This window comes from Tachypleus tridentatus, chromosome 12 (genome assembly GCF_004210375.1).
Source record: "Tachypleus tridentatus isolate NWPU-2018 chromosome 12, ASM421037v1, whole genome shotgun sequence".
Classification (NCBI taxonomy): Eukaryota; Metazoa; Arthropoda; class Merostomata; order Xiphosura; family Limulidae; genus Tachypleus; species Tachypleus tridentatus.
The window spans coordinates 18,610,045-18,626,978 of record NC_134836.1 but is presented as its reverse complement, the minus strand read 5'-3'; the positions used below and the strand labels follow the sequence as shown (position 1 = coordinate 18,626,978).

General features: G+C 35.9%; 1 protein-coding gene across 3 annotated transcripts in view; it reads right to left on the bottom strand.

Moving 5' to 3' along the window:
• The window catches only part of LOC143235053 (cAMP-dependent protein kinase type II regulatory subunit-like), a 101,763-nt gene that overhangs the window by 73,981 nt on the left and 10,848 nt on the right, over positions 1 to 16,934 (bottom strand). Inside the window, exon 1 of one of the 3 annotated variants that reach the window (XM_076472815.1) lies at positions 7,345 to 7,559. The exons of the other annotated variants lie outside the window; for them this stretch is intronic. Within the exon in view, the coding sequence (XP_076328930.1) occupies positions 7,345 to 7,429 (85 nt within the window). The 5' untranslated portion in view covers positions 7,430 to 7,559. Of the gene's footprint in view, positions 1 to 7,344; positions 7,560 to 16,934 lie in introns of those variants that run through there. 3 annotated transcript variants of the gene reach the window in all.

Here is a 16,934-nt window from a genome sequence, read left to right as displayed (position 1 = left end):
AATCTGAACGCTGTTAAAAGGAACGCACCTAATCTTACGATACAGAAAATACAGCAAATTTCTCTTTAGTACAGACTGACATTAAATAACATGTATTATTTTATCCCTAACCGTGTCAATTATTTGCAGTGATCGACAGAGAACATATCATGTGGTATGAAACATTTTCATTGTTGATTTAAGAGCCAAGCAGCAAGTTGCATCAATGTTGCCCGGTTCTTTAGGCCGTTCTAATATATGCATGACGTCACAGCAGAACTTCACAGGCGTTTTTTGTTTTTGTTTTGTTTTTTTCTCTAGCACTCTGAAAACGCTGATCCATTTAAGCCTAACTGGCAAACAACACAGGAAATCTCGCCATCATTCTATGCAAAATTTATGCAGCAGTTGGAAAGATGCAGAGTTTTATACACTTACTGGTATCATCAAAAGATGATAGGCTGTTTTTATTTTGAAAACTTAAACAAATTCTGAATGTTATCGATCTACTACTGATTAGTGAAACTAAAGTCTTCAATGAATTATCAAGCTTCAAGACTTACATGCAGGTCTGGAGATATTAGCTAAATATACTATGTGACAGAGGTAATAATTACTCCGATTTTACTAAAACTAAAAACAGAAGTGGGGAATACAATAAAAAATTACTGGCTGGAAATTTCAGGCAACAGGCTATCCGCTGCCATCATAATCAGTTAATATTGTTCATTGTTAATAACTCATTACAATCACACGCAAAAAATTTCGTAAACTTTATAAAAAAATGTAAACATTTCGGAAGCTTTATTTATAACAAATGTTTTCATTTGTTGTGTTTCGTGGAAAGTTACTTCAGGGATACCTGCATTAGCCGTTTTAATTTAGAAGTGGTAGACTAGCGAGAAGTCAGCTAACCAACGTTAATCAACTCCATCTGTTGAGATTCTAAGATACAGACAGTTATCTATATACTTTCTTTGCAAGATGAAAGAAAAATCTTTTTATCTTACTGATAACTGCATTGTCGTATTGTTTTATTATTATCCTTCATAATATACTGGGTGTTAAATAAATTAACTATTACCTTTGCGCTGAATTTTAGTAACAAATAAACTGATGAGAAACTATTTTACAACTTTGATACAGTTCATAACATTTGTTGTGAGAAAATTTTCTAATATAAACAGCATCTTAAACCACTACCTTGTTTGTTATAATCCAGCCAGCCAAAAACTTCATCAGCACTGGATATAGCAAATATAGTATGGTTAGAATATTATTATACACACTTCTTTACTTTCACACAGTTCTTAATAATTATTATACTTGACTATTCTTGTGATATATAGTTTCTTTTTCACTAACATATACAGTAAAGCCATATTTTAATTAGCATGATTCATATTTTTACATCTACTGAAAAACTCACTGGAATCTATGATTTATAGGCAGAACCAGTCGTAAATCCAATAACAGAAACTACTGTTGGAATATCTTTATTAGAGTCTCTTGTTCTTTTTTTATTTTTCATTACATCCACACACTGTTTTGTGATTACAATCGAATGATTATCATAGCTGCACTAAACTACTGAGCATAATTAAACGTGGATTAAGTGGGCTTGATTCCTATATATAAATTTTCACAATGTTAGAATTATTTTGAACGTGTTGCCAAAATTCTTGCTTCAAATGAGTTAATGAATGATCAAGTAAGATGTCAAAATAATCCAAAATCTTTGTAAGTTTCAATATGTTTAAATCTCATGAGCACGTAGTACTCAAAAACTTCATGTTCTGAGATGTGCAGTTTGAAACGCGTTATGATGTTTTGAGAGAATGGAAAGTTCAAGTCTAATAAAAGGAATCGTTCAAAGGATAGTATCATTTAAAGAATCTTAACATCAAATTGAAAAACAAAGAATATGCAAAGGAGGTTTTCACAGATGGTTATAATAAAGAACTATGCTAAAAAAAATTGCAAGCAAAAAATTCTTAACAGTTCAATTGTAAAGCTGATCAAGCTTTTAAAACTCTGCAAAAAACCCAAAATTTGCAAGAACAAACAGGACTGAACTATAAAGAGTTAATACAGGCAACAGCAGAGTGTAAATGTACTTAGACTACATTTCGACATATATGCGTGTACGTCCAGCAGAACTGTTGAAGGTACATTCGAGTGCACTAAAACGTTACTTAAGAACAGGTTCATTACACGAGGATTGTTCTCCATTTGTCACCTATGTCTTTACAACTAAGACTGGGTTTCTTGGGAACTCTAGAATATTTTTAGTGAGTGTATGTATGTGCAGCAACATGAAAATAGAAAAACTCAAGTATCCAGGCTTATTATAGAGACCTTGGTAGGTATTTTGGTTAAATTATTCTTTCGTTCTGGTCGAATGAAAAATAACCAGGGGCGGTCAGAAACTATTGTTTCTCTTCACCCCACACACGGCAAGAATAAATTAGTTACCTGATTACGGAGCGAGTGATATGGATAGAAGTGGCATGTTAGTTATTCATCTAACGCGATGGTCACGAATGACCTAGAAGTTGATAGTGTGTTGAATTTAATTGAGGGGCGTCAGGAAAAGCTGAGAAGAGATCCTGCCGGCTAGAGAGACGACGAAGAAAGATGAGGAAGGTTCAGCAGAACACCCACAAGCGTCCGAGGAATGATGTTTGAGAATATTGACTTGGAGAGAGCCGAGAGATGCAAACACAGTGCGCCGACATGATTAGGTCTCATGACTTAAATTTATTAGCTATTAAACACTTAAAAATTTTGGATATTCAAAAATTTAGATACTAATTTAAAATTTAGATATCAAAGTAACGTACCTCTTTTCAGGGCTGGGATCTATAGATCCTATGAAATGGAACTTTTGCTGTGGGGGGAAACGGGAGTACCCCGAGAAAACCCACTTTCACGACCAGGGCGCCGAATGTAGGCCCTGATCGTGCCCGGAAGAAGAGCTGTAGGGAAAGAACTTATACAGATTAAGAACAATTGACATACATATGATTACAAAGCAAATGATAATAACAAAACACAAAACGCAGAGGTGGTAGCTTGGATGTATTTTGAACTAAAATGGCGACTGTTCCAAAGGGCAACACGGATTGTCCAAGTCTAATGGGTCGAATTGTCGGTCAAGCCAGGGAGAACAATTTGTGAACGGCCTAAGCTTCGACTCAAGAAAAGCAGCCTTCCTGCTTGCTCTCGTGATGCGCATATCGTCAGGATACTGGGTATTTTGATTAATCATGTCTGTCTTGGTTCGAGAAACTGCGTCTGCTGTTGGGATATTGTCAGTCATGGTAGAAGACTCGCTAGTTTTTGGTTCTTCATCGATGGTTTGTGTGCCCTGGGATATTTTGTTAACGAAATCTGTTTGGGTATACTTTGCTGATATTTTGTTTACAGTCATACCGATACTCACTACATTTATAAAGTTTCACTTACGGTAAGTTACATGTACAGGGAGGCCCGTAAGTCCCTACCCATCCATATATCTTATGTATCCAGTGTATCTGTGTGCTGTCCCTCATTCTCGCTGCATAATATTATGCGACGCCATGTTTTGTGAGACATTTTCCTCAACGTAGCAGGGGTTATTGTTCCAAATACCGCGGTAACAGATGCCTTCAACTCATCATTAGTATTATTGAATATAACAATAACATATGAATGGGTCGGGACTTACGGGCCACCCTGTACAACGGAATGCACATGCATAGAAAAATAAAAAAAAAGTTACTCATTTTAATTAAAAGTGACAAATATTCTTGTAAACCATTTCTTTTGGCAAGGGGCGGCGTGAATTAGGCTCCACTTTCTTTTTAAAAAACAAAACATTTTCTCAACTTTAGAATAATCTAGTTCTAAATACTCTAGAATCATAGCTTTACATGACACACACTCACGCATAATAAATTACAAATTCCAGTTTTTCTGATCTAATTATAACATTGTGCTTAAACTGTTGAGTACAGAAGCTCTTATTTTTTTACAAACTGTACTTGAAATTTGAAAGAACTTTACTGAAGAACAAGAAATCACGACGTCTTGCATAAATCACCTGCGTCAGTTACAACACACGATAAACGAGCGTGACACTAGCAACTTTCCAGTACTAAACACAAATGAGTGAAGTATAAAGCCGCTTTGATTGCCACGTAACAATACGATGATGAAATTCGTAACATCTGACATAATTATAAGAAATAAATTAACTGTACTTCAAAGGCCATTACTATATCGACTGACGCATAGCCCGTCAAAAGTGAAAGGAAATGTACTGCCATCCTCAACCCACAATATTCCCAAACCTCACATTTCTTAGAGAACTGAAATAAGTAAATTTTCATGAATCAAGCTTGACCAATCAAGAGGCAGAAAAGTGCTGTCAAGGCAGTCAAACGTTGGTAAGTTCCTTTGTTAGCCAATCAACACTGATTATTTATGAAATGAATTCGTGGCGTATTCACAAAATACTTACAGAAAAAATTCTGTTATGTTAACAAATTAATATATAAAAAAACCAGTGCGTTTTAACAATACTACGTTCCAACAATTATTTGTATATCATGTTGCTCAGCAATACAAGTATAATCTAATGCTGTTATTAATCGATGTATTTAAACTTTTAAAGTCTAAAATAAAATGAATGGACAACAACACTGGAAAAATATTTATTGATTTTAGTTTAAAAGTCTCCGTTGATTAAAGATGTTTTTTTTTATTAAAAACATTGATGGCATAACACAGAATAGATTAATTAAGAAACCTTTTAAGTTTAAAATTGAATCGATGTTTTTACTTTCATGATAAACTTTATGCACTTGGCTGTAAACTAGGTGATCCCACACTACATCTTGGCTTTAGGTTTATTATACCAACACTCACTACACTTATAAGGTTTTATGGCACCCTTCCTGACGGATCACTTGCACTCCTGTTACAATACTCGAAGTGGGAAAACAGTAATCGAACTGCTCTATCTCAATACATGCATTTTAGCTTTCATCACTTCTACTTCGAGAAATCAAGCGTGACGTGATATACACCAGCTTTTATATAAGTTTTATATTTGTGTACATCATATTTTTTAATGACAATAACGAAACTGCTTTGAATTCTCACAGCATAAAAATATGCCAAGACAAGAAAAAGGAAATTGCAGTTTTCCACATGGCTATACAATAGCGATAAATAGTACACTATACATTGAAAACTCTAGGGCTACTTTTCACCAATGAGCAATAGTATTGCGCGTTACAATATAATGCTCCCTGCACGGCTGAAATGGCGAGCATATTTGGTGACGGGTTCGATCCCGCGACCCACAGATTGCGAGTTACGAGCCCTATACTCCAAGGCATGCCAGACCCACTCACGTACATAAAAAGTTTTATGTGTATTATGTTTTAACAAACACTTAGAGTATTGCATGTATATATAAACATTATAAATGGTGCCATTTAATGTAAAAGTGTAATGAGCGACATAGACATTCCCCCTCGTTAATTACAACGTATGCCATCTTTGGAGAATATATATTGATTTTAAGGTCTCAGCAAATAATAGATGTCGCAGTGCCGTGTCTGTGGGAAGCATGATCATGTCTGTCAATGTACGTATAATCTGCACATGTACTTGAATTTCTTAGCGCATACTCAGGACTGTCCAAGCTCTAAACGGATCGCTACATACGTTCGTTGAAGTCCATTTTTCTTATAAAGATCTTTCGTTTTTCTAAAATGGCATAACACACGCACACATCATATTAATAATCTGTGTTGTAAATTACTAATATCATTTTTAATTTTCAGTTCGTTTTAAAAAACATGTACTTCACTGCTCATGCTTAATCTGTATACGAAAAGACGAAATATGTTTGCTTGCACCTAACTCCTTCGAGCCTACTGGGTCAATCCCAACCACAATTTGTATTTAAACACTATGGACTATGAACAACGTTCTATGTAGATCGGAATTGAACTAAACTATATTTCTATTATGTAAAGTCTGTTGGTTAATTATTTTCAGCCTATTTACTAAATCTCAAAATGTCTTGGAAAGCTGATACTTTAGACAATGTTAAATATTCTAAAGGGATTCAAGGTCAAAGTTTGAAAGTCACTGGACTGTTTCTCAAACAACTATGCTTTTCTCGTGGTCAACGAGATGTAGGGTGTTAAAGCATGGAGTAATCTCAAAATATTTACTTGTTGATAGATGGAAATAGTTGATAGATGCAAATAGTGTTGATAAAAAAGCTTTTGTTTATGATTGGTGTTAAACTTACGTTATTCTAATTAGGTTGAAACTTTTCGGTTAACTGACGAGTATTTCAGCTTTTATATTAAAAAAAACTGAGAAATGAATAAATAATCATTAATTGCTATAAAGGCTCCCAATAAACTAGTTTTTTGTCAGTTTTTTTTACGTATGTAGGGTTCAGATTCTTTTACAGTAGGTGGCTGTGACATGTTGGCAATATATTCGGAAAATAAATGGACAGCATGCAATCCACTTGTTTTAAAAGAATGTACTTAAAACAAGTCAAACGTATGTATAAAATTATTTACAGTATAGAATATCTCAGTTGTATCTAAACCTCTAAATAATTATCTTTTCTTGTCAAATGTCCACAAACTAGTTCAGTTACTTTAGAATCTAATTATTTTTCTCTGTTCTGTTTCTTACTGCATAATTTGCGATAGATTCCTACGTTAACCCGTGGGTTACCACAGCTCTATTCAGAGCTTTAAATAATTCTCTTTTACGTCAAAACTCCAAGCAGGCTGGTTCAATTACTTTAAAACACCCTTTAATAAGACAAATTATTATTTTTATCTCTATTAAACTCAATTCAAAATATCCCCGTTAAGGCTAAACTAACAATCATGAAGTCTCATTTCACTTTCCCTAACTTTAACTTCTTTAGAAATCGCCCATCATAGTTAAACTGCCAACCACTCAATCTAGATTTATTTATCTCTTGGTTAACTATTCTTCACCTCGTCTTCATATCTATAACACGCAACAGAAAACTCTATAAATATGTAGCCCTCTAGCAACATCATTACACATAACGAGAAAAATTTGAAGGCTTCGAGTAAAATGACGTCAACAATATTACTAAAGCCTATAACAACAATTAAATTGCATACACATCTAACGACTCGTACCAAGTAGGAGATTCTGCGCTTGGAGAGGGAAAAGATAGGATATACCTCTGAAAGGCTCTTGAATTCTACGTGTATACAACCTATATTTCGCTTCATATTTTGTCGAGTTCTTACTATTCACTTCGAGTTTCACGCCAGTAGATACAGAGACAGAAGACCTTATTACCTTTTGAATTAGCCCGAGACAGCAAGTTCAACTTCGCTAAACAACGAGGCGTCATGCCGGCCGGGGAGTCGGAGCGGTCAGACATCAGGGAAAACGATATAGCGTCTGAAACTGAGGGAGCAAGCCCGTCTATATCAGGGACAAAAAGTAAGTCTAGTGACGGTGGCCAAATAGAAAATGAAAATGTAAAATTAAAATCATTAATGTTTACAGCAGAAAAAAAATTAAAAGCCAAATTAACGCCTATTAAAGAAAATACTGTTAGGACTAGAAAAAAAAAGAAAACTAGTTAAGGATATTATACTTTCAACATCTGTAGATAATGTAGCTAAGATAACGGATATAGACAATAATAAGCCAACAACTAGCAGTTCAAGCAACCCAAACCCCACCCTGGATATTCCACAACAAACAAATTCAGACAAAGACGAAGTTCTTTCTGACGACGAAGGCTTCACGTTTGTGCAGACTCGAAGTCAGAAAAAACAAATTAAACAAACGACAACCAACACAGACACACATACACAACTCGCACCAAAATTACCTAAGCACGCATTTATAATCCAAGGAGTTCCTGGTAGTTTCAACCAACCACAATTAGCTAAAGAAATATACAGGTGCAAACCTACCGCAAAGATCACTAACATAAAGCGTCTGCCTAGAGGCGGTGTTCTGGTTCAAGGAAAGGAACCCGCTGACTTGTACAGTCTACTGAAAGTTGGCCTGCAGACGCGTTCAAAACAGGAAATATTACAATACACCTACCAGGAACTAAACCAACACCTAAATCTTTTGTGATACGAGGTTTACATAATTCAATAGACACAGAAGACATTAAGGAAGCGTTAAGTACACAAAACATAAAACATATTTCAGTAGACCGTATAATTTCAAACATTACTAAAAAACCCACAAACCTAATCAAAGTAGTCACAGACAACAGCCAGGATATTACAAGCTCATTAATAATGGTATCACTATGTGGTATCAAAGGTACACAGTAGAACAAACAAAAACACCAGCAGTGGTTGTCACACAGTGCTACCAATGCCAAAGGTTTGGACATGTAGCAGCAGCATGCCAAGCAAATGCGCGTTGTGTGGGCTGTGGGGAGAATCACCACATTACACAATGTACTAAACAAAACCCCAAACCCAAATGCTGCAATTGTGGGGAAGAACACACGGCTAACTACAAAGGATGTAAGAAATATAAATCCATTAAAACACACTTGTACGAAATTAAAAATCCCAACACGAACAAGCCGCCACCACCACGAACAATTAAGGAACCCACACCGACCACTCCAGCACCACAAAGCACAACTACACAAACAAACACTTACGCTGCAGTGGTTAAAACTTCATCATCCCGACAGGAAAAACCATCACCATGTAAAGACGAAATACCCAAACCACCTCAAAACACACAACCAACAACGATTGAAACCACACTGACATCTGCCATAACTTCCACCTTCTCGGAAATAATGGCAGAATATACAAACCCTACAAACACCAACAGTCTCACAGACATGATAGTTAAAATCATATTGGAAAACATACACAAATTCTTGCCGCAAATTTTAACCTCCATCATAAACTCTACTAAACATGGATAACTTCACAGTTCTACACATCAATATCCAGGGTGCTCTTGCTTCCAAGAAACATGAGATTGAAGATACAACAAACTCCATAAAACCAGATGTAATTATAATTAGTGAAACTCTCCTATATAACTACCATCGATTCAAACTAAACGGCTACTCCAATATTAGGCATGACAGGAAGGATAATAGAGATCCAAACAGAGGCATTTTATTATTGTATAGGACTGAACTTATAGTTCAGGAACTTAGTATCCCTTCCAGTAACGAATCTATAATCATTAACATTAAAACGCAAAATCATGCAGACGTTACTATGGCGGGCATCTACTGCTCGCCTAGTACAGTGTTAGATGTAAATCTTTTGAATATATTGTATAATAGCAATTCTAATCTTATTATTATCGGCGACCTAAACAGTAAACATATAGCATTCAACTGTCGAAGTACAAACGCAAACGGCAATTTACTTTTTCAATTTTTGGATGAATCAAACATGACTTTATTAAACGATGCAACACCGACACATATCTCGTACGCACACGGCACCAGTGAAATACTGGACCTATGCCTGTGTTCGTCACATATGAGTCGCAAATTCGTAAATTTTCATGTTGGTCACGATTTGGATAGTGACCACCTCCCAGTTTGGTGTATCTTCAATCTCACCCCCCCACTTAAATAAAATCATAGTTAAAGACCAACTGAACTACAACAAAGCTAATTGGCCAGTTTTTCAAACTATATTAAATGAAACCTTACCTCCCGAAGTACTACATATTGCCGCGGACGCATCAGATATAGATGCATACTGTCATATCATCTCTGAGCGTCTAAAACATGCAGCCAACAGTTCGATACCGAAACAAAAACACTTCACAACAACTCATTCATGGTAACCACAAAAAGACATAATACACTTAATTAAAGACAGACGTATACTCCGCAGACAGTACATTCAAAATCGCAACCCCACACTTAAAACACAGATAAACACAATAAGGAATAAAATACGAAACTTAATCAGACAACAAAAACAAGAAAACTGGGACACCTTCTGTTCCGATCTAAATCACAAAACTGATCCTAAACAATTCTGGACACACTTGAAAAGATTTACAAATACAGGAACAACAAACACAGTATATCCACCACTGGAACTGGATGGAGAAACAGCATACACTAACACATAAAAAGCCGAGATATTTAACAAACACCTAGAAAACACGTTCAAGACACATCATGAACCAGGCATGAACAGATACTTTTATAATACAGTCACCAACTTTATTGATCAAAATAGAAGCATTTTTTACACCTAAATTTCCAGTCAACACTAGTACACACCAAGAAAAAACAAAAGACTGGAGCACTCATCAACTGATAAAACATATCACTGTAACAGAAGTCGTAACTGCTATTAACAACACAAAAAACAAAGCCCCTGGAGAAGATGGTATTCAAGCTATCCTCCTAAAACAAGGCACTCAGTTTATATGAACACCTAACAGCGTTATTTAATCTCTCACTATCAGCAGGATATATCCCCGTTTCTTGGAAGGAAGCAATAATATTAATGTTCCAGAAAGAAGGAAAGCCAGCGAATAAACCAAACAACTACCGCCCGATTAGCTTAACCAGTTGTATTGGCAAAGTATTAGAGAGGATAATTAGTAATCGTCTGTCAGTTTACTTAGAAGAAAATTCAAAATTACCAGAAATTCAAAACGGATTTCGAAAAACCGCCAAACTACAGACCACCTGATTCGACTTACAGAATCAATTACCGACAGCTTCAACAAAAACGAATGCACTGTAGCTTGCTTTCTCGACATTGAGAAAGCTTTTGACACAGTGTGGCATAATGGTTTACGTCATAGATTACTTGAAATGGCATTACCCCAGGAAACTATTCGCTGGCTGTCCAACTTCCTGGAAACAGAATGTGTAAAGTAAATGTAAATGGGGCCCACTCAGGGTCCTTTTCACCCGAAGCAGGAGTCCCGCAGGGATGGGTTGTTAGCCCTATATTATTTATCATGTACGTGAATAATATGCCTCTTTCGGACCTAAATTTAGGTTATGCATCACAGTTCGCTGATGATCTAGCAGTCTGGAAAAGTGCCCCCACTCCGTCAATAGCAGCAACGAACCTACAACCAGTCCTAAATAACATCGAAGAATACTGCCAGAAATACAGAATCAAAATCAATATTCCGAAAACACAAGTCATATTATTCAGCAGACTGAATAAGCTGAAAAAAGATCCACCAAAGCTCTATCTGAATGGATCACTTTTACTGACTGCTACTTCTGCTAAATTTCTAGGTCTAACCTATGATTCAAAATTAACGTGGTTACCACATATTAAAAATATACTGATACGAATCTGGAAAAGAGCAAACTATGCAAGAAGTCTTTCAGGTAAAATCCAAGGAACATCACCAGACAACATACTTAAAATCTACAAAACGTACATTAGACCAACAATAGAAAATGCATCACCTGTCTGGATTAACATAGCACCCACACATTTACAGAAACTTCAACGTATACAAAATTCAGTTCTAACTTCGGCATATAAAGTACAACGTAGCACCTCAACCACATTCATGCACAAGTATGCAAACATAGACACAATATCTGAAAGACTTGCATAATTCTCTAAAATATTTCAATAAGAATTGGCATAAAAATGACTTAATGTGTGATCTCGACAGATATCACGTACATGATGTAAATAGTCCTAAATACCTCTCCCCTTTTAACATGTATTTAAGAAATGTAACACAAGCTGGCCACTATGCACTAGACACTTAATCCTTGTTTCTTTTATTATTTTTTTTTCATTTATTGTATTATTATTCAATTATTGAATAACAATATTTTTTTTTGTTACTACAAGTAGTAGTAGCATTCTCTCTATGAAGAAAAAGGAGAAAAATACAAAAAAAAATTATATATATATGAAAATACAAAAGAAGAAAAAAATACAAGAGAAATAATAAAAGAGAAAAAAAAAGAACTTCTTGTTCGTCCATGCATGGACTGAGCCCTGAAATGGGCCTGAGTACGATGTTATACTTTTACTCTGGCCCAAAGTTATAAAAAAAAAAATCCCTAAAGACAGACGCTATAATCGTTCGGAAGGGAGGGAGAGGTCTAATGTACCTGACCCTCCTGGGTATTTAACATCAATACCCAAATACCGACACAGTGAAACTCGTACCAAGTAAGGTAACGAAACATGTCATAATTATCGATTTTAAAGTAATGAACATTTGTTTTGTTTGTTTGTTTTTTGGAATTTCGCACAAAGCTACTCGAGGGCTATTTGTGCTAGCCGTCCCTAATTTAGCAGTGTAAGACTAGAGGGAAGGCAGCTAGTCATCACCACCCACCGCCAACTCTTTTACCAACGAATAGTGGGATTGACCGTCACATTATAACACCCACACGGCTGGGAGGGCGAGCATGTTTGGCGCGACTCGGGCGCGAACCCGCGACCCTCAGATTACGAAGCGCACGCCTTAACGCGCTAGGCCATGCCAGGCCATAATGAACATTTAACACTGTGGTTACGAAAGATAAATAATCGTTAGATATTAAATCACAAAATACACTTGTTAATTATTATAATTTATTTCGGACGAGTCTCCGATTTATTATGTTACATATTACGATTTCAAATAGCCGGAAATTTTAATTTTAATTTAGAAACGAATTGAATACCGATATCTATCAAATTTATATTTGCCAACATGATTTACACACACAATTTTATTTCTTAGCACTAATATATTTTAATATACAAACAATATAATTTATGTTAACGGTTATTACAATTAATGAGTCATATACAAAAGTTTTACAAACAAACAATACTGAGTCTTCTATATGGTTTGAAACTTGATATTTTATCGACAATTCAAGAGGAGCGAATTCCATGTCGATATTGTTACACTTTGCTTAATGGCTAGCCTTATGCCATTTACAAACTGACTTCTCTGACGAACATATCAAATGTCCTCGTTGAAATACTAACACCCGAAATTACTTCACTGAAGTTAAACGGTTTGTAATGTTCGAAATCTATAAACTTTTCTGGTCAAATATCTGTAGTTTTCCGATTAGTACGCATTTATCACAATTACAGCTTTCGAGGTTTAATAGTATACTGACTTCAGCAAACAAACAATACCATTAAACTGTCTTCCCGTATGCTGCGTTTGTTACCTTTTATAAGCTTGAGGGAATGTTTTCTAGAAATTTCGGCTAAGGCAACAATAATAGTATTTTACACACACATATCGTGCATTGTTGGTTCTCATGCTGGAAAATCTACAAATATAAAGAACAGACTGGAATATCGCAATACACATTTAATAATATTTAACATTTAACAATATACGTTACAAAAAATTTTAAATATATATTAAACTGAAACAAGCATAAATTGTAAAATAAATGTATAATAGTAAATCCGTTACACATTGAATAATAATTCTTAAACTCAACAGTCCGTATAACCAACACTCGTTATAAAACAATTGCTCACGTTCATTGTTAACAATAAATGAAAACCTATATATTTTGATTGAAATGTTATTTACAAACGAGGATTGTTTCAAAATAGTAAAACCAAAAAATATATATTACACCCTGACAAAACCATTTTACACTTCAAGTACTCATAGCAACATTGAAATGTAACACTTAATGTTCTACATCGACTCTATTCAGGCCAACATCTAATATCAACACAACACTAAAATAAAAGTAGTAACTTGAGCGAAAACACGAATTTCAAACAAAGAAAGCACTGGTCTGACACTGTTGTTTTCAGGGGTTTTCAAAACATCACAAAATGTTTGTCATACAAAACAAATGGAAAAATTCATACCACTTTGACACAGCCACTAATTAAAGCATTCAAGTACAGAATCCTGTATCAACTCATGTTGTGCTTTCTGGAATTTCTTTATACACGCACTTTTGGATCTAGCAGGCGGATTCGGGGAGGCCCAGAATATGCCGTTATCTATGTGGTGTAGCCCTCTTATTAAGGAAGATTAACCTGATATGATGTAATGTAGAGGATATATTTACAGGATTACTGAACGTGTATTTGGTAACAAGTATCATCGATGTGTATCTCAACACGGTTTGTTTTGGGGGTAAAAACCCCTCTTTATGGAAATTGCAGAAGTAATTGAGGATAAGGTAGGAGCATCTGTGAATCTTGACGGTGGGGGAGCCACAGAGAGTGCTGGTATATTTAAATATAACTAGAGGATGCGAGCCACAGAGAGTGCTGGTATATTTAAATATATAACTAGAGGATGCACATCGCATTACATTAACAGTATTCTAACGGGAAAATCTTTAACCCTTTTTTGTTGCGTCTGTTTTAAACACGCGCATAATTTTTGCGAGCCGTACATCGTATACAGCTTACTTACATTCAACTGCCGAAAGAGGATCCGATCCCATTTGGCAAATCAGCAGTCAGTGGTTTCAGGGTCAACTGGGCGACACTCAATTTGTCAACAATACCGCTAGTTGACAGACATCTCGGCGACAAACCATTTGCCGATAATATTATCAATTTCCGATAGACACTGTTGACATACCAGTGTTTCGAATGTACCACTAGTATTGCCGATAGTTTGCGATTATCGAAGTAAAATAATTAGATGAACGTTTTGACAAGACTGTAGCTTTTCACTGCACAAATTATTACGTTATTTTTAGTTATAAGACATCTATAATACATTGAATTTGAATATTTTTATATTATTTCCTTATTCGCTTTATTTTCGGAGTATAAATTCAATAATTCACGAACTTTTAACTCATTTCACAAGATTTACCGAGTTTTCCGAATTTTCATCATGGCTGAATTTGTACCTTCGCAACGGAACAACGATAAGCTATATCATGCTGGATTTATTTACACTAAGGACAGGTCAAGGGGTAATAGCTCCTATTGGAAATGCGAGCAAATAAAAACGTGATGGAAGAGCAGTTTCTTCAGTAGGCAATGGGGAACAGCTAGTCGTGCGAATAACTAAGGCACACACGCACGCAAAACAATGCGAAAAAGCTGCAGCGCAGAGGGCGAAAACAAACTTGAAGTGGAAAGCGATGGAACAACCAGTGGCACATCCAGCCACCCTGATCCGTGAGGAATCGAGGGCATTTCCGCCAGTGCCGTGGCAGCTTTACCCAAACTGCAGACCCTTCGCCGATTGGTAAACAGAAGCAGGGTCTCAGTGAAGCAAAGTAACTCTCGGAACATTGTAGATTTAGAGATAGTTCCACCTTATGAAAACACAATGTCTGGTCGTCGGTTTCTTTTGCACGACAACATCTTAAAGAATGCAAATGACTGAAACATCCAAAGCAGAACTATTATATTTGCCACAGCACACAACCTTCACTACTTGTTTTCTTCGACCATGTGGTACATTGATGGGACTCTCCAAGTAGTACAAACCATGTTTTTCCACTGTGGATAATACATGGCAAAGTATCAGAGACAGTATTTCCACTTGTGTACGTCCTTATGCAAAATAAGCGAGAAGAATATTATCTGGCAATTTTACAACGACTACAACAAACAGCAAGGGAATTGCAAATTACACACGTCGAAACACGACCAACTTCAATTATGATGGATTTTGAAAAGGGCGCAATAAATGCATGTCGCAATGTCTTCCCACGTGCCCAGGTATATCTGTGCCTGTTCCACTATGGACAATCATTATACGGAAAAATTCAAGAGGTTGGGCTCCAAGTTCAGTACAATCAAGGAGACAGTCCAATAAAGCAATGGACGTTGAGCGCTATCGGACTAGCTTTTGTCTCTCCCAAAGATGCTATCGAAGCATTCGAACTATTGCTGGACCAGTTGAGTGACAAAAACGACGATCTAGCGAGACTCGAGGATGTTGCGGAATATCTTGATAAGACTTGCATACGCGGACGTCCTGCCCGTGGCAGAAGGTGAGCACTGCCACCAACCTACCCAATTGAGTTGTGGAATGCATATGAAAGAGCACGGACAGACGAAGTCAAGACTACTAATGCTAGAGAGAGATGGTATAATAAATTTAACAAAATGGCGAACAAGAAAAGAGTCGACGTTTTCATTGCTGAATGAAATACGAAAGCAGCAGCACGACACTGAAGCTGCTGTACTTCAGATAAATACTGGCCAGCGAAATATCCGACAAAACTTGTGCAAAAAAGCTGTGACAAGAAATGAACGAATACGGAATGTTGTTACACGTTACCAAGAATTCAAGGACAATGCTCAGATTCTACTCTATCTCATGACCGTGAGGTATAATTTTGTTACGTTGGCATAAAAGTGTTTAGTCTGTATGAAATAATTATATTTTATATTTATCTATTCAAAATGCAACAAATTACTCATATACGTTGTAAACCTGATTCATGCACATGTAAACATGCATGCATTCCCCTAAGTAAAGATAAATAAATCCATCTCATGACACAACTGTCAGCAAGTTGATTTTTCGACTTATTTCGGCAGCATGTCTTTCGACATAATTTACTGGCACCCAATTCGCTATCGCCCATTGGCACCGAACCGCAGTAAATGCGTTAAACAGTACCCGAGCTTGTTACTTTCCACGCAAGAATCCCTTAGTAACAAAACGAATAACCATTCAAAAAATTAAACTCAACTGCTTGCATGTAATCACATGGGTCTTTACAAGTTAAGAATAGATTAATTGTATTGTTTGTGACTTCTACCACCTATATGAAATTCATTCTTATAAAAATAACTATTACTTTAACATTATATTTCTATATTGAAACAAACGAATAAACAAAAGCACTATCATGACTGTTGTTCACGTTTCTCATATTTTACGTTCCATTGATATTATTTTTTTCAAAATCTCAAGCTATATGATGTTCCATAAATCACTAGTTATATCTCTGTATA